General features: G+C 41.7%; 9 protein-coding genes across 9 annotated transcripts; 4 read left to right on the forward strand and 5 right to left on the reverse strand.

Annotated features, from left to right (window-relative positions):
• Positions 1 to 1,382: 1,382 nt before the first annotated feature.
• On the forward strand, positions 1,383 to 3,687 carry Bfra_004187 (putative camk protein kinase protein; the record flags this gene model as incomplete). Its single annotated transcript, XM_037334592.1, has 3 exons — positions 1,383 to 1,831; positions 1,969 to 3,038; positions 3,113 to 3,687. 3 exons carry the CDS (start codon positions 1,383 to 1,385, stop codon positions 3,685 to 3,687), a joined length of 2,094 nt encoding a protein of 697 aa, XP_037193126.1.
• A 1,598-nt stretch (positions 3,688 to 5,285) lies between these two features.
• Positions 5,286 to 5,804, reverse strand: Bfra_004188ia (uncharacterized protein; the record flags this gene model as incomplete). Its single annotated transcript, XM_037334593.1, has 1 exon — positions 5,286 to 5,804. The coding sequence occupies one exon, from the start codon at positions 5,802 to 5,804 to the stop codon at positions 5,286 to 5,288; it is 519 nt and encodes a 172-aa protein (XP_037193127.1).
• A 119-nt stretch (positions 5,805 to 5,923) lies between these two features.
• On the reverse strand, positions 5,924 to 6,556 carry Bfra_004188ib (putative ring-h2 finger protein; the record flags this gene model as incomplete). The annotated part of the gene is made up of 1 exon (XM_037334594.1): positions 5,924 to 6,556. The coding sequence occupies one exon, from the start codon at positions 6,554 to 6,556 to the stop codon at positions 5,924 to 5,926; it is 633 nt and encodes a 210-aa protein (XP_037193128.1).
• Positions 6,557 to 7,509: 953 nt separating this feature from the next.
• Positions 7,510 to 8,791, reverse strand: Bfra_004189 (putative ring-h2 finger protein; the record flags this gene model as incomplete). Its single annotated transcript, XM_037334595.1, has 3 exons — positions 7,510 to 7,550; positions 7,829 to 8,578; positions 8,608 to 8,791. The coding sequence occupies 3 exons, from the start codon at positions 8,789 to 8,791 to the stop codon at positions 7,510 to 7,512; spliced, it is 975 nt and encodes a 324-aa protein (XP_037193129.1).
• A 1,793-nt stretch (positions 8,792 to 10,584) lies between these two features.
• On the reverse strand, positions 10,585 to 13,142 carry Bfra_004190 (putative 20s cyclosome subunit (nuc2 cdc27) protein; the record flags this gene model as incomplete). Its single annotated transcript, XM_037334596.1, has 2 exons — positions 10,585 to 10,668; positions 10,722 to 13,142. 2 exons carry the CDS (start codon positions 13,140 to 13,142, stop codon positions 10,585 to 10,587), a joined length of 2,505 nt encoding a protein of 834 aa, XP_037193130.1.
• Positions 13,143 to 14,277: 1,135 nt separating this feature from the next.
• Positions 14,278 to 14,763, forward strand: Bfra_004191 (putative duf788 domain-containing protein; the record flags this gene model as incomplete). Its single annotated transcript, XM_037334597.1, has 1 exon — positions 14,278 to 14,763. One exon carries the CDS (start codon positions 14,278 to 14,280, stop codon positions 14,761 to 14,763), a length of 486 nt encoding a protein of 161 aa, XP_037193131.1.
• A 140-nt stretch (positions 14,764 to 14,903) lies between these two features.
• Bfra_004192 (putative n-acetylglucosamine-induced protein) lies at positions 14,904 to 15,732 on the reverse strand (the record flags this gene model as incomplete). The annotated part of the gene is made up of 2 exons (XM_037334598.1): positions 14,904 to 15,388; positions 15,582 to 15,732. The coding sequence occupies 2 exons, from the start codon at positions 15,730 to 15,732 to the stop codon at positions 14,904 to 14,906; spliced, it is 636 nt and encodes a 211-aa protein (XP_037193132.1).
• Positions 15,733 to 16,188: 456 nt separating this feature from the next.
• Bfra_004193 (putative nitrate reductase protein) lies at positions 16,189 to 17,418 on the forward strand (the record flags this gene model as incomplete). Its single annotated transcript, XM_037334599.1, has 4 exons — positions 16,189 to 16,354; positions 16,415 to 16,496; positions 16,544 to 17,087; positions 17,144 to 17,418. 4 exons carry the CDS (start codon positions 16,189 to 16,191, stop codon positions 17,291 to 17,293), a joined length of 942 nt encoding a protein of 313 aa, XP_037193133.1. The 3' UTR covers positions 17,294 to 17,418.
• Positions 17,419 to 18,722: 1,304 nt separating this feature from the next.
• Positions 18,723 to 19,178, forward strand: Bfra_004194 (uncharacterized protein; the record flags this gene model as incomplete). Its single annotated transcript, XM_037334600.1, has 1 exon — positions 18,723 to 19,178. The coding sequence occupies one exon, from the start codon at positions 18,723 to 18,725 to the stop codon at positions 19,176 to 19,178; it is 456 nt and encodes a 151-aa protein (XP_037193134.1).
• Positions 19,179 to 21,721: the final 2,543 nt, after the last annotated feature.

Raw genomic sequence — 21,721 nt, forward strand, 5'->3', positions numbered from 1 at the left:
TGTTGAAGATGTACGGGGTGTTTTGTCTTTGTTTGGCGAGAGGGTTATCTACTTGGTATGTTGTAGTAGTGTACACGATACCGTCTCTAGCTCACGAATGAAGAAGAAAAATCGCTGGCACTGATTGTCTAGGGATTCTTGTTTATCACGCAAGACGGAATTAAAATACGACGGTAGATTGTGATTAGCTCTTTGTCGCTATATCTACGAGGTAGGTAGGTATCTAAGGTATCTAAGGTATCTAAGGTATCTAAGGTATCTAACGTATCTAACGTATCTAACATGTACTTGTATTGAAACTCTATCGATGTGACACGAGCCGTCTAAGGTCTGTCACCTGTGACTGGTGAAATTAGGTCGTCACTGGTCCGGTAGTGAAGCGTGAAATGAGTAAAGTGTGAAATGAGTAAAGTGTGAAATGAGTAACGTGTGAAATGAGTGAAGCCTGATGTTAGTGAAGCCTGATTTTAGTGAAGCGTGAAGTGAAATGAAATGAAATGAAATGAGGAAAAGAGCCAACCCCAGACCAGAAGCAGAGCCAGAGCCAAAGTCAGAGCCAGAGCCAGAGCCAGAACAAACAATAGTCTGCAAGCAATTTCAACTCAACCCACGAATACGAAAAGCATACACTCAATTCACTCAATTCACTCAATTCACTCTCCCCTCCTCTCTTTCTGTCTTCACTTCATCTTCTCCCCGGATACTCTTTTTATATTTACATACACACCTTGGATTTATTACGAAATCATATAATGCTATTACCATATATAATACTATTACCATATATAAATCTCTTCTTTATATATTTTCTTCTTCATCACCTTGCTTGTTGTCGTCACTAGCTTAATTTCTTGCAACCAACCTTGGAATCCATCGCATCCCATCCCATCCATCCATCCACATCCCATCCACATCCACATCCCTATCTTATCCGTTTGTTCATTTATTGTACTCAAAACCCCCACTTCACCACTTCACTTGATATTTCTCAATCAAAGCATCGACAAAGTACATACACACAATACAATACAGTACAACCACATGCAATCAATCAATTCGTCCATACGCCTTGTCCTCCTCTTCTTTGATTCGTCTATCGAGGTGGTATCTGATTGATGGTTTGGTGGTTTGATCGTTTGATCGTTTGATTGTCGATTGAGATTTACCAGGTACCTAGTCACACTACATACAGTATATCAAAATTACGCTCTTCATCACAACAATCCCTGAAAAACAGTTATCATAACGTTACTTTGGATTTAATTATCCCCCCCCAAAAACCCTCAACCTCAATCTCCTCTTCTTCTTTCTTCCAAAAGAAAAAAAGAAAAAAAGAAATTTAACTTTCACTCCAATTAACCCGCATTCTCCCTCCCCCCAACATGTCGAATTCGGAACAAAGAATGCTCGAGAGCCGAATACAAAATGGAAGTCTCGAAGCTGTGTCAGGTCTAATGTCCGACCAAGCTGGGCATAGTACCACCACTTTTATGAACGATGTAAAAGCAACACAAAACTCAAACATTTCCTTACCTTTATCTCTTCAATCAAATCCAATCCCAGCTTTCACTGCCATTTTCAAATCGAATACCATAGCACCTTCGCCCCCTCACAGCAGATCCACTTCAACAAACGAAGCATACACCCCACTCGCGCTTGACACCACTTCTCGTCTTCACCCAAATATAGATTCGTCATATAGTCCAACTCCGAGTCCTCTAAGCGCGGGTCTGCGAATACAAACCGATATCGTTCCAGGTTATACAATAACATCTGCCAGCACGGGAACCGGAATAAGTGAGCGCGAATCTTCCGATACTATACGAATTCCGTCAAGATCCGGTGGGCAGATAGGAATGTCTCTCGCGCGAACTCCGAGTGTGAAGAATGTCCTGGCGAGTAGTATAGGTAGCAACGGCTCGGCGCCAAACTCAGCATTATCCTCACCAATGTTGAACGCAATGGCAGATGTGACCCTCTACCCTCACCACTCATGTCGGGTGATTCACCTGGACCATGGAAACGATTAAACTCGAGACGAACATCCCGCGAGCAAATGCTACCAATACATTCGGATTCGGCTCTGATCACATCAAATGGTGAATCGGTTTCCTCTGCGATGGCAAATCAACAAAAGAGAAGGGCATACCATGGATTAATAACAAATGCTGGCGAATCTGGGTTGACAGATGCTCAAACAAATCGAAAAAAGAACGCCGAAGGACATACTAGGAATAGAAGTATGAGCGAATATGTACCGGAAGCTTCTCAAGTGCCCAAAACTCGAAATATCACTGTATCGGGTTCACATGCTCCAATCATGGATGGAGCGGTAGATGGTCCACAATCAGACATGCATATGCGGAGAGAACCACATTTAGCAGTTCAACGAGGATTGGCTCCCATCCCAAGACCACCAACCCCACCATCGAGTCGAACAGGAGGGGAAAGCAGTGATAGTGATTCATCATTGTCCACTAACAACATTCCTAGAGCGCTTCGAAAATCGAGATATGAATACTTTGATGCGTATACTAGGAATGATTCTAAACGACGAAGATGGAGAGGTATAAAAGTTTTGGGCCAAGGCACTTTCAGCAAAGTGATTTTAGCCACCAGTCAAGTCCAAGACGATGAAGGTCGCATAGATGAAGATAATGTGTTCGGAATTGAATCGATTGTTACACCTATTGAGACAAAAGTCGACCGAAAAAAATTGGTAGCGATTAAGATTTGTGAACATGGTCCGAAGGGAGGGGCATCTGAAGAAAGAGTAGAAATGTCACTAAAACGTGAATTGGAAATCATGAAATCGATACATCATCCTTCATTGGTTCACCTCAAAGCTTGGAGCATAGAAGAGACAAGAGCTATTCTAGTTTTGAGTTATTGTCCCGGTGGAGATTTATTTGAAGTGGCCAGTCAGCATCGAGATATTCTCGTCCCATCGTTACTTAGACGGATGTTTGCAGAGCTGATTGGTGCTGTTCAATATTTACACGATAGGCGTATTGTTCACCGGGATATCAAATTAGAAAGTAAGTTTTATAATTTTCCTTTGATGATTTACTCCAATCCAAACATCACATACTAACCGAGTCTCCTTGTTCAGATGTCTTGGTCAACCTTCCTCAACATGAACTTGCAAAACCTCAAGACTGGACTAAATACCCTTACTCCATCATCACCCTCACCGATCTTGGTCTCTCTCGCCGTGTAGCTGATGATGAAAAACTTACTACCCGTTGTGGATCAGATGATTATGCTGCCCCGGAAGTTATCATGGGTCAACCATATGATGGACGCGCTACTGATGCTTGGTCTCTTGGTGTCTTACTTTATGCATTGCTGGAAAGTAGATTACCATTCGATCCTAATCCAGGAATGCCAGAAGGACACAAACAGCGCAGTCGAACAAGTCATCGAATTGCACGAGTTGAATGGAGATGGATTGAATATTTCGGTGAAGAAGGAGATCATGAGAGTGATCCGGATAAATTCAAGGAAAAGGGATTGTTAGGTGCAATGGAGATTACAGAGGGATTGTTGAAGAGAGCAAGGAGTAGATGGACATTGGAAAAAGTTCAGGAAAATGAGTGGGTCAAAGGTGGTGTTGATGTGGAGGGTGGTGTCAAATGGAGAGAAGAGGTGATTCCTGAGGAAGTCAGAGGCGGTGGGGAATTTTAGAGGGCAAATTGACTCAAAGGTCGGCATGCAACTTCAATTCTCCCTGCGTGCTCTCGATATTGACTTTAGCTTCGACCTCAGTCTACCGATTGGTGATTTGCTCCTTTGTTTACATGATAATCTCTTCTGTTCACGTTCTATTATCAAAACAGCAAAGATCGAGATTTGACCTTTTTTTTTTCTTCGCGTGAGTTTTGCTTGCGCTTGTATTGCGATGTTTTTCATGGAGAACTTGCATGCATGGTTTATAGCATGGTGTTTATGGATTTTGGTTTGGGGTTTAAAGGACTGGACAGATGGAAGTACGAGGGTACGAATGTATATGTTACCATTCGATTCTGTTCTACGGATGTTTTGTTTATATAATAGGGATTTGGGTGGGGATGGGACGGGATGGGATTTGAAGGAGTGATGGGTTTGTGTATATTATATGGGATTGGGAAATGGGGTGGATGGGATGATGTTGTGGAAGGTAGGGATGGGGGAGAGAGGATCGGATGGATGAACGGACGGACAGGCGGGCGGGGATTTTATACCCTGTGGGAATTTGGAATGTTAATATTTGTCGCGTGAGGGAGGGGAGGAAAGGATGGAATTAATGGATGGAATGGGATGGGCTGTTTTTTTCATTGATGCTTGAGTGGGGAGTGATTGTTTCGTAACCGAGAAGTAGATGGGGGGCCGGGTGGGGGTTAGGGATGAGGTATCGAAAGAAATGCATAATGAGAGGTAGATGCGAGGATGGGCGGTGGAAGGTAGAGAAATGCATTAGAAGGTTGTTGAAATTATAAGGGAGAGAATAGATGAGTTGAGTTGAGTTGAATAAAGTTGAATTGTGTTGAAATAAATTCAAGTGAAAAATAAAGCTGGTGATTTTGAATGTTTAAGCATTGTGTGGATGGGGGAGGCCATGGGGATGAGGAATTAGGGGTAAGAAATAAAAATCTCGCTTATTTTTTTATTGGTGGTTGATTGGAATGGAGTGGATTGGAGTGGAATCCATTGGTTTGTGGTTTTTTAAAGTGGGTAGGTAATGGGGATTAGGATTTGGTTTGAGGGTTTGAGGGAGGTTTAAATGGATGGATACAAGAAACTATTATATAAAAGAGTGAATCTATAAGAGGCTTTTATAAGTCTGAAGGGGACTAAGAGGGGACTAAGAGCAAAGCGAAATTTGACCTGCCAGATCACCAGTGGGTGCACAGACTCACGGGACAGCGTGACAGTAAAGCACAATTTCACACTCAAACTAATCAACTTCAAAATTCAACTGAAATTCGAGATCTGATTCAATATTATTCAAATTAATACATTGTATTTTTCAAATATTGAAAAGTAGTTTATATGAGATTTATCAGAAGAAAAATGAAATTTGGGCTTAAGAGTTCAATAGTACACTTTCTCACCCAATATTTTAGTGGGAAATTATATAATTAATTATGAAAGCTAGAATTTCCATTTTTTTAATCCAATTTTTGTGTTATATAGACTCCTTATGCTTAAGAATCTTTCAATTTAATGAAAATATGAACAAAAGGAGAGCATCAACAATCTAGTATTCAACGCATCGAGGGGTAGTATGCAGAGTTCGTCATATACTATTCCAATGACTGGTCTACAATCCCGATTGAAAAATTAACTTCAGCTCTTACAAGTGCGAGTGTGGCAGTACTATATCTTCTTTGAACGTGGTCATTGAATCTTTCTACCTCTCGTCTCCCTTCACCAAGTCTTTGAGAAGACGTGGCAAACTGTGTGAGACTCATTTGATGGCGCCGAACCTGACTTTGATACCTTTCATAGTTTACTGCAGACAAGCCCGTGAGACTAATCATAACAAATTCACTTGCGTTGTGAATGTATTCATTACTTAAGTTTTCTACGCCAGAAAAGTCTTCTCTTGGAACCTGTAGCTCATCCTCGAGATTAGTGAGACTTTGGTCAGTCTCCACGGCTCTCAAAAGCGCATCCTCGACATCAGCCTCTAACTGTACAAGTTCTTGTGCTACAAGCGTTGCATGATTGGGAGCAACTTGTGGTGCGGGGGGCAATAGGGATACAAGCCATTCTGGATGTGGGCCTCGTGCTGGAGTATCGTGAATAGGTTCCAGTATCATTCGAAGCGTTTTTCTACAAGCTGGGCAATCGCCATTGGGGGACATGTTAATCCATTCCCCAATACATTGCAGATGGAATACATGATTGCATTGGGTTCTTACCGGTGCGCCTTCCTCACCTATCTCGTTGAGCGGCTGGCGACAAATCCACAATCATCATCACACGAAGTGGATTCGACCTGAGAGAAAAGTTCATAGCCCATAGCAATGTACCATTCGACTTTCGAAAGGGTTTTTCTCGAACGATGAAGTGCAAGGTTCAACATCATGATTTGTCGAAGGTGTAAAATTAATTGTCTGATTAGAGGAGATGGTAATTCGCCGCGGAGTATGCGAAGCCAAAAGTCAGGAATCAGGCGCTGATTAACCATAATAAATAGCACATCGAGACTATCTCTAGGAAGCAAACTCAAAGTTCTACAATTAGATAAGCGGTAACTGGGACCTCGAAAACCCTCAGGAAGGGGTAAGTTTTGGAGCCGAACCTGTAAATCTTTGGTTTCATCTTCAACATTCCGGATTTGATATAGCTCTACCATTAAATCAATTGACGGGTATCCAAGTTGGTCTTCATCAGGCTTAGATGCTCTGGGATCGGGAAGCATAAAGCAATCATTACAGAAGTCAGCATGTGTGGACACCATAGGGTCAGTCACCATGTTTCCGCAGAAAGAACCATCTTCCTGGCAAGGACGGATGAAGTGCGCTCCATGGCCACACTTTGAGAAGGTAAAATCAATGGTGATACACATCTTGCACTAGATATCTTCAAAGAGCTTAAACTTTTTGAAGAGAGATAGATATTAAGTATAGTAGTCTAGATATGATGAGAATGAGATAAAAGTATCTAGGAATAATTCTCAAGAATTTAACATAAACCTTACAACATTGTTCGTGAACTGAATTGTCAAACAGCTCCCAGAGAATACACAAGAGTATGTCTTTATTTTGATTCAGTTACGGAGCCCTACCGAGTCTCAAAGACAAAAGCATAGAAACAATGTTACAATAGACTTGAAATAACAGAACAGAGCAAAGAATTAACACAAAGAACTGATGCACACAACAAAGCCATTGTGTTTGCTGGTCAACAGAACAATTAATAAAACCAACATACGACTGATCACCATTTCTAACGACCAAAAGTAGATGCAAAAGTAAAACATCGATGTTCAAATCCCATAATACAGAAACTTTTCTACTGCCGCTTTTCCACCTCATTTTCTTCATTCTTCCATTATTGCTCCCTTTACCACTTGTACTTCTGTTGTTAGTCTTCTCTATTGGATTTCCTTAAGTTTTAATCTCAATACTACTATTATTTTACCTCTGCTTCGATTTATCTTTCTATCTCAATCTTGTTTTCTCTCAACACTGCTGCTCCTCTTCCTCTCCCACTCCAATATTCCTGCACTCGCTTAATTTTTGGAGGGTCGACAAACTCTCCTTCAACAACATAAAGGACTATTCAGGATACATTTTCTTTCAACTCCAATTGAATTGGTCAAAGAAATCTTGAAGAGCGGACAATGAATAGACTGAAGTGTACATATATACTCAAAATATTACTGTCCATTTTTGTGATTCAGAATTTGAGTTTAGTTCATTAGTTCGACAGTAGTAATGTCCAGTTGCACAAGTATTAATTTATTGAACGTCTATGGAAATAACATCCATATCGATACACGATAAGTACTCGCAACTCTTAATTGAAAAGAATCTGTCGATTCGAAATGAAAACAGGATCTGGAAATAGAAATTTATGAAGTGAGGGTTCGAATTTAGCACATGATCACGTGGTAGATTATATGATTGAAGTTTTATGGGTATTGATTTTTATGTTTTATTTTTATATTTTTTATTGTATGTGAATGTGATGTCATTCTTAAATGGGAAGAGATAAAGATAGAAGCGGCTATTGTATGAAACGAAAAGACTAAGATGAGATGACAGTATTTACAAGTGAAAGTGTAAGTAGTGAAAGTTTAAGTGATTAAAAATTTCAATACCCCGTCCTATCACACGCCTAACTACACCAAGAGCGTCAAAGTCACCAGGAACGCCTAGTTCATCAACCCGCTCGACTTCCACGGTCTCTAGCGCTGCCCCAACATCCTGTAAACACTCGATTAAGATCGCTAGCCAATCTGGAAGAGGTCCCTCTACTTCTTGGCGGATAGGGATTTGTGGGAGTTCCGTGATTCGAAGCAATATTCTGCAATAAGGGCAGTCACCACGAGCAGATGATACGAACCACTGCTCCAAACAACGCTCATGATACATATGATTGCAGATTGTCTTTACTATCGCAGTATTCATTTCTCCTTCATCACGGTGATTGAGAGGATCTACGCAAATACTGCAATCGTCTACGGGTGCTTGCAGGTCTACAAGACGAGTGAAATGTCTGGAATTGGCAAAGTCTATAAACACTCTATGGCCCATCGCGATGCGCCAATCATAGTCGCTCAAAGCTTCAGAAGCATCTAACAAAGCTTGATTTATTAATAGAATTTGATGCATGTTTAGGGCTGTTGTTCTCTCAACAAGTGGTATATCCTCACCGTCAGTGACACGCATCTGGAAAGCTGGATCCAAACCATCATGAACAAGATTATAGAGTAGTCCCATAGCATTCTGATTAAGTAAATCAAATGTCACTATATTTGTCGAGTGAAAGTGAGCATATTGATTGGGAAGGCTGGAGAAGGGTAAGTTCTGGAGGTGAGTTTGTAAGTCTAGTGCTTCAGCTACGAGATTCCAAGTCTGGTAACCTAATATGTCGTCCTCAGTCATTTCATACTCTGGTCGATGACCAGGGCTTGTCTGAAGTCAAGGAGAATCCAACAATTGCGGCACACTTCTTCTTCTAGAGTGCGGGTGTGGGCTGACATCATATTGCAACGAATGCTATTACGCCGGCATGGACGAACATATGATTCTTCGTGGCCACAGGCCAAATGCTTTAAATTAAGGGTGAGACACATCTTTTAAATATGACTGGGAGGTTTCTAGTACTGATCTTTGAAATGGTTCAGTAAGCTCTTAATATGGATGAAGTTTAGAGATGACTGAAGGTTGAATAGCTAGAACTTAGAAAGAACACTCGAATATTTATAAGCCTTTCATTGGCATTTTTCACGATCTGAAGAAAAGACCCAGGACATTTTACAGGATATTCCCTTGGTGAGAGCTAGGGTATCCTGAACAAGGTCATCTCAACAAGATCATTGTTCCCCCAAGTTAAGAAACACAACAAGCCGTCCCTACTCGTGCGGCCAGAAAGTATGCCACAATTCACTCCCAGGCACGTCCCATAAGGTAGTAAAATACAAGATGATTGGTGGCCCGTATCTAGGTGGAGTGTTGCATACTTTCTAACAGCACGAGTACAAATCTCGACACAGTAACTTCAACAACGATTACGCGAATTGATTCTCCAAACAAACTCAGCTTTTGTACTAAATCACTTTAAATAAAACTCTCGTTGCATTTCTATCCAAATAGATTTATTCTGTAAATTCTTAATGAATTTGTTAAACAATAGAAAAATTATAATATTGAAAGACTTTTAAGAGACACTTCCTACAATTAGATCTAAGACTGAGAGATAAAGACCTCGATTTGAATCAAGTAATATCCTAGCAACAACGAAAAGTGATAAGAATGATTGATTCATTTCAATACAATAAATATAAAACCATTTATTGATTTTGAAGTTTCTACAACAATTCGAAAATACATCAATTCTCAATTGGTTTTTTTTAAACAAGATGAGCTTTGGTGTAAAAAGACCTCTCGGGTGAGTTTAATGTGTAATATTGTACAGATACTAAACCCATACAATTCAAGCATAGCAATAACAGAACAACGCCCTTGTTCCAACGAGAACAAAGACACTCATCAGAGTCCAGATACCAGTAGAGTAAACATGAACCACCCCTACAACAACCTTCATCAAAAGACTCAGGTAAAAAGGCCTCGACACCTAAAACTTAGAGGAGAAGCAAGTAACCACAAGAATAGATGGGGAGGCACTCGCAACCTTAGGACATCGCCAGTTTTTTTCGATAGGATGCAAACATTTAATCACTCACGCAATGGCAATCAGATCCATTCAAGGAAGATTTGACTCTTGTTGTAGAAAAGTATGATACAATTCTTTTAATCTCCAACCTCCTTTCTTCCTTCAACCCTGCCTACGATCCTCCGAAAAGGCATTGAGAGAGATGATTATAATCCACAGTAATTCATTTTACACGCCCTCCTCGCCCCTAAATGTTTAGGCCCCGCTGTAATTGCTCTTCCAGGCCACTGAATAGTGGCCATCCGTCAATAGAGCAATGCTAGCGTAGTGATATAATGCAATCGACAAATTGTGTGGTCAAGAAGAGAAAAGGATTTTACTATCCATCGACTCATCCGTGATGAGAAACTATGCCGGAAAGAAGAACGCCAACCCAATGCAAATGCTAAGATTCTTTTCCTATCGTAACCGAGTCGTCTTCCAGTTTTATCGTATCATCATGTTTTGCTGTGGGGTTGACAGCTTTTTTTAATTGTAGTTTTTGTAGGGATGCTCAAGTGCGGTGTGAGTAGTGAAGGTGGGGCATCAAAACCATCTGTTATTAAAAGGCCACTCAATGATTGGAGTTAATAATAGGTCGATAACTAATGGGTATCTTTGAAAGAGATGAGTTGAAACGCAACGCGAAAACAAAAAGAACGATGTAATTAGGAGATCCACTATGGCCAAGATTTCGAGTACAGTCGTTTCAAATCAGCCCATCATGCTGGCCTCGTCATCATCATCGTCATCTCCTTGCTCTAGGCTTTCGATCGCTTCTTTGATTTGTTGGCTTGCCTGTTTTTGATTAGTGGTGAGTTTTTTAATCAATATCGTTTGCATATATATACCTTTGGATCCAAGTTCAAAGCAATGGTAAAATGCCGAACCGAAGCGCCCTTTTGTTTCATACTCTTATATAGTCTCCCCAATAAGAAGTGAACCATTGCCTCATCAGGAGCCAAGTCTTTCAAGATCTTCAATTCATCTAAGGCATCCTCCAATCTCCCCATCGTCATCAAACAGCGGGCTTTTTTGAAGCGAGTCAAAGCTGATTTTGGATCCAGGTCAATTGCCTTCTTGAAGTATGAAAGTGCTAAACCTTTGTTTCCTTTCTTATCGACAACACTTCCCATAAGTCCCAAAAGCACCGCATTTGTTGGGTTGATTTTGGAGGCGGCTTCGAAGTGTATGAATGCTTTGTCGTAATTACCCATCTTTTCATACACTTTGCCAACTCCGTAGTAGGCATTGTAGTGTCGCCTGTCAACAGCCATTGCATGTCTGTAAGAAGTAAGTGCTTTATCATATTCTTCATTCATAACATGCTCATGGCCTTGAAGCGTAAAAGCATAAGCAAACTTAGGATTTAGTTGTGTGGCCCGTTTGAAACACCGTAAAGCTTGTTCGTGATCTCGCATGAGCGACCAGGAATTTCCAAGTGCACACCAAGCTTCTGGCGATTGCCAAGAAGAATCTACCAATTCGTGGGCTAGGAAAGCCAAATCAGTTTCTTTCTTGAGATGCCACAGCACAGTAGAATAGATCTCCATGTCCTCAAAGCGTGTTGGTGCTATCTGTCGAATTCGTTTGTACAAAGATTCCGCTTCGGTATATGACGCTTGTTCGTAATGAGCACGACCCATTTGTGACAACACCCAAGGAGTATCTTGCTGTTGAGTAGATAGTGTAGAGAATGCTTCCAAAGCCTGATGAGATTGAAATCTTGCAAGTAAAAAATAACCAGTCCCAAACTTCTTGAACAGATCGAGAAGCCATCTTAAAGCCTCCTCCCGGGTTCCAGAGTCCGATTCTGAAGATCTAGTACCAAATGATTTTGTGGATATCCGGGATCTTATCTCTCCTTCCCTTTGGTCTAATTCCATAGAATCTTCCACTGGTTTTCGATTACCACTGACCTGTCTGCCAGCCGTGGAGGACCCAGCTGGACGCATCATCTTTGATATCGGAGGTCTAGCTTTCTTCAATTCTCTTCCAGGGGCAGGCCCCACAGTCGCAAGATTACTGGAGGATTTGGTGCTCGTCGGCCGGAATTGGTTGATCAACCTGACACTTCTTCTCTGAGGTGCTCCAGGATCTTCCGAAGGTTGTCGGGGTACTACCTGTCCGGATACCGTTCGTTTCCTATCCCCACCTGGTACCGTAACAGAGTTATGGCGAGAATTATGTCCCGCGCTGCTGTCTTCCGAAATTTCAGCAGCCGCTTTCTGAAGTCGTTTCGAAGCCATAGATCGGCCCATCTTAGGAACATCCATACTAAAGTCCATACCAAGGCCCTGTAAAGTTCGATTTCTGCGAACGGGAGCCTGTGGGGGTTCCATGTTGATGGGAAATGCAGATGCTACACTGGTGTCTTTTCGGCTAGGTGCAATGGTATAATCGAGGGGAGCGCTTGGTCCAGTAGGCGTTTCTATTGTATCAGAGCTAATGCTGATACCTCCAGTCGCAGGAAGGTTTGTAAGACTCGGGTTGCTTTCGGCGAGCTTCGATGATGCAGAAGTCGCAAGTGATCCAAAAAGTCCACCCGCAAATGATCGAGACGAAGAATTATTATTGAAAGGATCTGTAGGGTCACTCTGGTAAGATCGTGCGCTGGGTCGGGTTGGCCTAGGTTCCTCCACTGACAATGTTTCCATTTGGCCCTCCCGATCTTGTGTATTCGATTTCAGTATTGCCTCCATCTCCACACTCATCCTAAAAGTACTCGAGGCCCTAACACTTGTACCCATATCACAAAGATTAGTAAATGCATCCCACATGAACGGATTCAATTTCAGCGCCTCTTCAAAATAACCGATCGACTGCTTTTTGTCATCAAAAGCACGATAGAGCTTCCCCAGCAAACAACAAACCGCAGATGCGTCAGGATCAGGATGTCGTAAGTATTGTGTATGTTTACCAAACGAGTTCTGTGCCCCCCAGCAACCTCTGTTCTTTTCTAATGCTAAAATTCCCTCCTTGAGCTTTCCCAATGCAAGACATGCTTGCGCGTAGATGTATGCACAGCCAAGATGCCCCGACCTAGTGTTTGGGCTCTTCACAACCTCAAAAGCGGAAGCATAATCGCCAAGTCGCAAATAGCATAAGGAAAGAAGGTAGGAGGATTCGGGACCTTTCGGGGTGTATGCATGTAATCGTTCTGCGAAAAACAAGGCGTTCTTGAGAAGGTTATTATCAATGTGGTAGTAGATGAGTTGACAAAATTGATTCGTGATACAAGGATTGATTGATTCCTTCCTAGAGGAGGGCATTGTGTAAAATGGCGAAAGGAGGAAGTAGACCCAAATCGCGAATTTTGTGTTTTTTATGATGTTCTCGCCATGAAGTCAACAGAGCTTCTGATTTTCGACTGTGGTCGAACTGGTTTGGTCGAAAAGGTATCCTTAGTTAGTTCCTTTAAACTTCGAGCAAGAATGGACAATAGGTCTCTTGCGCGTGGCGTTGTTTGGTCGATCTGATAAATGTAAATTTTTCGTAGCTCCACGAAAGCTATCTTAGGATCGATGACATTAATATTATCTGGTTGTATTGTTGTTGAAAGTGGTAGGTAAAAGGAAGCAAATAGGAACTTCGTGAATACGATCGTAAGGTCGTAGAAAACAGAGATGTTGGTGTTGCTGGTTACTATTTATCATGTAACGATGAAGGTGGAAAGACAAGGCAAGGTAGGCAGAAAACGGTCGTTGCCTGTATCAAGAAGCAAAGGCTGAAATGGGACTCTAAGGACCGTGTATAGGTATCGAAGTAGATTTGCTTTGGAAGGAAGGAAGGTCGTATGAAGTTATAGTCAAGAATAAAGAAGACCAGACCAAAGGAAAGGGGAAGGCTGTATACGGCGCAAATGCAAACGTTATGAGTCCAAAATCCAAAATCCAATACAATCGGTTTTGTATGGTTATAGTTGAATATTCCTTGCTATTAATTCGGGATAACATCAAAACCTTGCTCATCCTCGACCTCTTCGATTTTTGTTCTGTTGTTTGTCTGATCGCGGTGGGAATGATTGGTTGCAGACCATCCACCCAGCAACAATCAGTCAATTGGGGGAGTTTGTATTAGTCAGCGAGGTACACAACAGCACTTCTGCTGCTTTTGAATTGTTCCTTGCAGACTCAGCCTTGTGAAGAAGCTCAATTACCCAGTCGAGCCAGTACACTACAAGCGACTCAACTTTACGAAAACCAACATTCTGTCCCAATTCTTTAATCAGTTTGATTCCTTCATAAAGTCGAGCTTAGGGATTCTGTTATTGAAAAGGTACCTCTCCATTGTTCAATCTGCGACATTACATCGAATTAATCTTGTCTCCCAGCTATCTAAGAAAAGGCCAGATCCTAAACACATCTATTTATTCAAGTTCGATATCATCTTTCCTCCTCATACATAATGGCACAAAAAGCAAAGAAAGATCGAGCAAAGGCCAATATCCAAGCACTAAACTACCTCCATTATGGGACATTTATTGCAAATGCTTTGTTCTGCCTCTTCCACTTCTTGATACGATCAAGGAATATGTGGGCATACGTACTTTTCTCACTTGCACCCTGGGTTATTGAATGGTTCCTTGAACAAAACAGTCGTCCCAAGTTTGATCAAGCTGGCAAGATGGTGTCCGCAGGAGAAGACCTTGCAGCACCAGGATTGACAGAATATATGTTCGATATTATATGGATGCATTGGTTGTCATTGGTGGTGGTTATTATATTTGGCAACTGGGGCTGGCTCGTCTTCTCCGTGGTGCCTATATATGGACTTTACAAGGTTTTTGGTCTGTGGTCGGGAGCAAAGGGCATGATGGGTGGTGGTCAGAGAGCACAAGCACCCGAAGAGCAAATGCCAATGGCAGGCAATAGAAGACAGAGGAGACAGTAAAGTCGCTTGTTTGTTGATGTTTGATGGTATATTGTATATTGTATATGGTTCCAGTCAAGGTCATGCAAGATAGAGCTTCGATATACTAGGTGGTGTGAGCAATATACATGGGAGATACATTCCTGTGCGTATCCATTGCTCTAGACCTTGTTCTCTGTCCAGAACTCAATATCATCCTTCTGGACATCTTTGATCAAGACATGGATATGCTCAAGGGCTCTGACACTCTGCAATGCGACCCAATTCTTAAACCACATCACTTTATCAGTGCCTTTCAACCTATCGGCAAATGTTCTCTTCACGAAATCTTCAATTATCTTCCGGCTCTCATCCGTCACATCTCCATTCTCATCGTCGGTGGCGATTGGTGTTTTTGACCACACCACAAAATGGGTAACATCTTTCGAGAGACCGTATGGCCAATCATTTAGCAAAATTTTGTAATCCGAGGGATCCTCAAATGGGATTGAAGAGATGTAGCTGAATGGTGGCGAACCCCAGGGAAGTCGATGTTGGAGGATATAATTCATCATACTTCCATACTCAGCTTTAATAGTTGTGGACCAAGACATATATCGACGAAGGTCAGAGGGCTTTCGTTTGAGGATTGAGAGATTATTCGTTGCTTGACAAGAATTAGAGATAGAATTGGGCTAAAATACGCAATGTCATGTGAGAAAGCTGCATAGAACAGAACCTGGGAGATTGATCGTCATCACACTGGTGATCCTTTTTGTATTTTCTGATGTTTTGCGATTTATATAATATATGGAAACGAAATGAAGCTCTTTTAATCGATTTACTTGAGGATAGCTCACCTATAATCTCTTTCAACTCGTCCCAATCATGCAGATGAAACTCGTCGTCAGTCTGTGATAAAACCCATCTATCTGTGTCTGTGAGAGGAAATGGTGAATCTTCCGATTTATCACCTCCTTTCTCTCCATTCTGATGAACCGATTCACCCATTTCTTCACACGGCGGCTGAAAGTTACTTGGTTTGGAAATTTATTCAGCCCTGTCAATATGATGAGGTTTAGACGTAGTTTCATCTATCGGAATGACTCCGAGTTGAGGAAACCTTATCCTCATCGGGGTAAAGTTCGGCAAGCGAGCTCTGACCCCAGCCGAAAATCAACAATGACAGACTTGAGCTAAATTATTTTGGTATTGACTTTCCCGCGGAGAAGAACCGCACGTTATACCTCTTTCTTACATTACCACCACTCTTACTTTTCCTTTTAAGTCGGGTCTCCCCTCCAAAGCAACGCTCGAGAGTTGTCGACACTGTGAGAAGAGTAATTGATTAAGCACGGTATATTGTATATTGTGATCTTCATTCGGTGGGATCTTCGAAAGAGCAAAAAGTACAAGGATCGCAACAAAAGCCCAACAATTTCTTGAGCTCCCACCAAATCTGCCAAAATGAGTACGGCACCAGCAAATAAGTTCCTGTCAAAGGCATACATTGATGGCATCTATATTCCATCTGGTCTTTTGATATTTGGATGCTTTATTGTCAAAAAAGATTGGCTTCCGTTCGCCGTTGCTCTTGCTGCCGTTCTCGGGGGATACAAGATTTGGTCGAGTCGTAAGTTCATGCTTTGCACACGGTCTTTCGCAATGTAATACATACTGACAATTTTTGTAGAGGAAACTCCAGTCCTAAAGCCAACTGTCTTTCAAGATTTTGAGCTCAAGGAGAAGACCATCATCTCCCACAATGTAGCAATGTTAGTTTGATTCTAAGCCGTCTTGACAGTTTCTAACATGAGCATAGTTATCGATTCAGCCTGCCAAAGCCTACCTCTATCCTCGGTCTCCCTATCGGTCAGCATATCTCAATCTCCGCTGTTCTTCCCCAACCCGATGGGTCAAGCAAGGAAATTGTTCGATCTTATACACCTGTCTCTGGCGATCACCAACCAGGCTACTTCGACCTCCTCATCAAGTCCTACCCCACCGGAAACATTTCTAAACATATGGCTTCCCTTACTGTCGGTCAAACTATCAAGGTCCGGGGTCCAAAAGGTGCAATGGTCTATACTCCTAACATGGTTCGTCATTTTGGTATGATCGCTGGTGGAACCGGTATTACGCCCATGTTACAAATTATCCGTGCTGTCATTAGAGGTAGAGCTGCTGGAGATAAAACTGAGGTCGATTTAATTTTCGCAAATGTTAATCCTGAGGATATCTTGTTGAAAGATGACTTGGACGGCTTGGCCGCTCAGGACAAGGGTTTCCGTGTTCACTACGTTTTGAATAATCCACCTGAGAAATGGGATGGCGGTGTTGGTTTTGTCACTCCTGAGATGATCACTGTAAGTCTATCTGGAAAGTTTTGATATAATCAATCATCAATGCTAACGTTGTACAGAAATGGCTTCCTAAACCAGCAGAGGATGTTAAACTTTTGCTCTGCGGACCACCACCTATGATCAGTGCTATGAAGAAAGCCTCTGAAGGGTTGGGCTTCAAGAAGGCAAAGCCAGTCAGTAAATTGGAAGATCAAGTCTTCGCCTTCTAGACAATCTGCTCCCGACGCTGGAATGGAGATTGAAATGGCTAAAACAAGATGTTGGGAGAACCTCAGCAAATGTAAGCAGAAATAGAACAATTACGAGGAAAGAAGAGACAATGCTTTAAAATCACATACAAGACAATTTGTACATGAATTCTTTTTGTGATGCCAAACTTTATTTTGGAAGTGATAGTCTCCACGACTTCCATACCTCTACAGTTGAAATGTCAAGGTTGGGCATTTTAGCCCGCAGTGAGTGCTAGTGAGGATTCCACCAGGACCACAGTTTGTTGGCAAGCTAGTTCTACTGGGTATAGCAGCAAGCTCGTATACTAATTTGGCATTCTTGTGTTATTGCCCCGTTGACGTACAAGTGGTGCTGTCCGTGAGAGGCCATAATCCTTACTTCTATGTCCTACGTTTAGTCCACGAATGAAAGCAACCTATGCGAAAAGCATCCGGATTTGTTGGTTGACTTGCTTCGGTGTAGCTCCACGAGACCAAATTCATGGGCATGTTCGGAGCTTACAAGATTTCGTCTTACCACAATAGGAGAATGGACCGTATTCTGCCGTTATAGGGCTGTAGGATTATGTTATCGCGTCAATTCCAACTCTCGAAACGCTTACTCCACAAATTGAAGTTATTTCTGGAAACCTAGCGCGATGCGATTAAAGCTCCACGTGGGTGGATCTCTGGTCAGTGCGGGGAGGAGCATTCGCTTGGTCCCGAACTTACTAACATTTTGCTTACCGAAGTTCATTCCCATGCAAAGTGATTTCTGACTGGAACAAATTCCATGAATTCTTCTGAGTTTCACATTCGATTTCAAACTCAAGCATAACAAGAAGATTATCTTGATACTCATGCTGTCAAAATTGACTGGTTTTTTTATTGTTGGAAAATTTGTATGTTTCCACCTACATCCCATCTTTCAGCCGCCATTAACAAATCCTGAAGCGGTCGTCTACTTCGGTGTCAGATTCTAAACTAATCCCCAAGCTGGCCATACTGCGGGCGTTAATTCCTCTCAAAGTAAGCCGCAGTTCAATTTCGGACAACAGCGGGTCTTTGTAAAATTGACCCAAGGATAACGTTTTGTGAAGGATCCCTTTTGTCGTTAGGATGACACGGCCTAGCTTGTCTAAAAATGCAAGCGCCTGGCCAAATAAACGTCTAATCCTCAGTTTTCAAATATTCTAGGAATCAAATTGTAAATATATAAAGACCTTCGAATCACGCTGTAGACAACTCACATCGACAATCACTTCCACATCAAGACATCCAACAATCGGCATTGCCATCAAACAATCTTTTCTAAACTTTCCTTTGTTTTAACAATTATTTTTTTAAGTTTTAAGTCACAATTACGCTTCCACACTCTTTTATAGACATATTTCTTGACAATCACTTTACTTCGATTAACGACTTCAAGATGCAATTCTCTACCCTTCTCATTTCGGCCGCAGCCCTCATTCCATCCGCCCTCGGCTGCCTGAACATTAGCGTGGTTTACACTCTTCAATACCAGAGCTCCAGCAGCAATCTCTTCATTGAATATATAGATAATGGAATAAGAAATTGCTACTTGAACGAGCAGAGCCCACCTGTCGGCGCCCCAGCAGTTTATAGTCTCGACCCCCAGGTCAACGGGGTTAGTCTTAACGATACATACCAAGGCTGCTTATTTGGCATAAAGAGCGAAGTCGAGCTCGATTTGGTGACCAAGAAGGACAAGAAAGCCCACAATCAGATGATGGCATACACTTACATTAATTTGAACAACGACCCTACCTCGTATGGGCCTTTTGAACTTGGAGATAGAACAGTCACTGCTGCCAAGGGGGATAAGCCAGAGACTTGGGCTTGGACAACTAGCGCTTTCTGTTGAATGTGGATAATGCAATTACAGGTATCGAAGCCCTGGGCGATATGATGGCGCTCTTAGCGTCAAATACTTGCACGGTTTTCCACTCAGCGCAGAGAGAGTGATTTCTCGGAGAGAAGGTGTTGGGGACTGGCTGGTGCATGGTGGGTGCGTGCTTGCGTGAGAGAATGGGAGCTGGTCTCGAAAGATCGAGAGTTGATTTCTTGTCTTTAGTTTTCCTTTGTTTGTCGTTTTTGGGAGGGTTGTCTAACTTATTTGTCTTTTGCTGAGGAGATTGGGTTCGCTTGTATGTGATAGATGGTGTGTGTGATTTGGTCTTGCTTGTTATTGTTTAGCGTCTTGGTGTATTGTAACTTAGATATCAATTGATTGGTTTGGTGTCTTATTCTTATGTTTATCTTTGAATTCTGGGTGAGGATGATGATGATGATGATTTTGTGAAAGTATTTGATATGCAATGATGTGATGGAGTGTCGTAAGAAATGAATTACTTCGGGTGGGTCTGCACTGGGTTTCGCGTCTCGTCGTTTTGATTTACCCCCATGATCATACTTCTATCCCATCCCTCTTCGTGGACAAGATGAGCATGAGTAGATACTCTGCAGAATTCATTTCGATATCTAGAATGTAAACATGTGAAGTGTATCCACTGATCGAATCATATTTGATATCCGGAATTCTTCTAGTATCTGAACTCTTATCAATATCTCGGATGCTCTGGATATTCCAGATAATGATATCGTAAATCTCACAGATATTTTCTGTCGGGATATCGATCATGTGATCATAGATGGCACTGTAATAGCTAGCGAGGTGCTAGCGCCTTTCTACATTAGTTACTAGCTTCCTATAGATAATAATGATCAAGAACGATTACAACCATAATAGACTAAAGTACTTTACACTTATCAACCAAGTTGATACCAACATTTTCTTTTTACTGGCATCCGAAGACCAAAGTGATAATAATCTCACGTTAATTTGGAAAGCCCAGTCGGTTAGAGAAATCAGGTCTTTTTCATTGTGAGACTACAATCTAGAATGCTGGAACCCTGGGTTGTAGTAAACAGTCAATGTACCTTTCGAATTAAACATTTTGAATACTCGGGTGTTTTGAATAGACAGTTTACGCCACAGAAAACACATACTGATGCAATTTTCAAACAGCTGTGATGTTATTAAGCTGAAAATTATTCATTCTTTAAACTCAAGCTGGAGAAAGTAGAAGTTAAAGACTATCGTAACATCGGATCGGAAGAATAGAGTTCATACCGTTGGAGACTAATTCTCGTGGAATATGTGTCCAGATGTGTCGAGACCTGCAAAAATGAAGGATCTCCGGCACTCGAAAGTTTTACGCAGATCTCAGAGTCGTTCATTAACCAGTATCTCGCGCAGAATTTCAGGTCAAGGTTTTTTGGGATTTATTGATGCGAAATGATGATCTTGGAACCACAAGCGCATCGATATGTAAAATACTTTGAGAACCTCACATGGATTCGATTTCAAGGTGGCGCTGAAATTTTGATGTTGAGTTTCATTTGTACAGATGTATGAAATATATTCGATCTGCCCAAGGCCCACCCCTCTCTCTCGTCGATAGATGTTGCCAGAATACAATCCAGAGTATCCTAAAGTTTGGCGCCCCAGCACTACCCTATATCCCTTCACGAGGAGCTTTCTATTATCTTAGATAAGATCCCCTTTGTGATAAAAATTGTCCTCAAAACTTAAACCTAATAAATTCAACCCTCGACTTCAAGATAATCTTGATAGCATTCGTATCTCCATGGAATAACAACGCCTCTCGTACCGATTATACCCCTAAGTCCAAGTCGGACACTCGAAAACCTATAACTCAATCAAAAGAGTGCCCTTCTCAAGGTCGTTCTTGAGGTTCGCCTCAGCCACTTTCTTAACAAACCCGAGATCTATCAGAAGGTTTTTGTCCTCTTCGACCACTTTCGTAAGAAACTCATGGTCTCTCAAAAGCTTTTCAGTAGCTTCTAATCTCTTCTTTTCATCCAATTTTGTCAAATTTCCCAAGATTTCGCGATTTCCTTCTCTACGGCCATCATCGTGGGAGAATTCGCGCCAAAAATTGAAGCTCTGCCATAGTCATAATAAGATAACCTATGTCAATAACTCACGATACAATATTATCTTCAATGTGCTCATCGCGGTTCTTATGTGTACCAAATTAGAATGGCCATTCATGTATCCAGGGGCTTCACGGCACCAGAGGTTGTGACTTCCAGGCTGTCCCAAACCAACCGAAGAGTGAGATGAGAATGAACATAATGTCAGGAATACTTGTTGTGTTGATGAAGATTTTGGTGCATGATTTCTGGGTAGGTAATAGGAGTGAAGAAGAGAATTAGAAGTGAGTTTCTTTTTGGAAGATTGGTAGGGAAATGAACGTACTAGCTAGGAGTCATGTGCTGGACATCGTTCTTCTTCACTGAATACACTAAAAGTAAATTTAGCGCTAACGAAGACCTCATTACATTCTAATTCAACTCAGAAAATTCTCCCTTTCTCTATTT

This window comes from Botrytis fragariae, assembly GCF_013461495.1.
Source record: "Botrytis fragariae strain BVB16 chromosome Unknown tig00000050, whole genome shotgun sequence".
NCBI lineage: Eukaryota > Fungi > Ascomycota > Leotiomycetes > Helotiales > Sclerotiniaceae > Botrytis > Botrytis fragariae.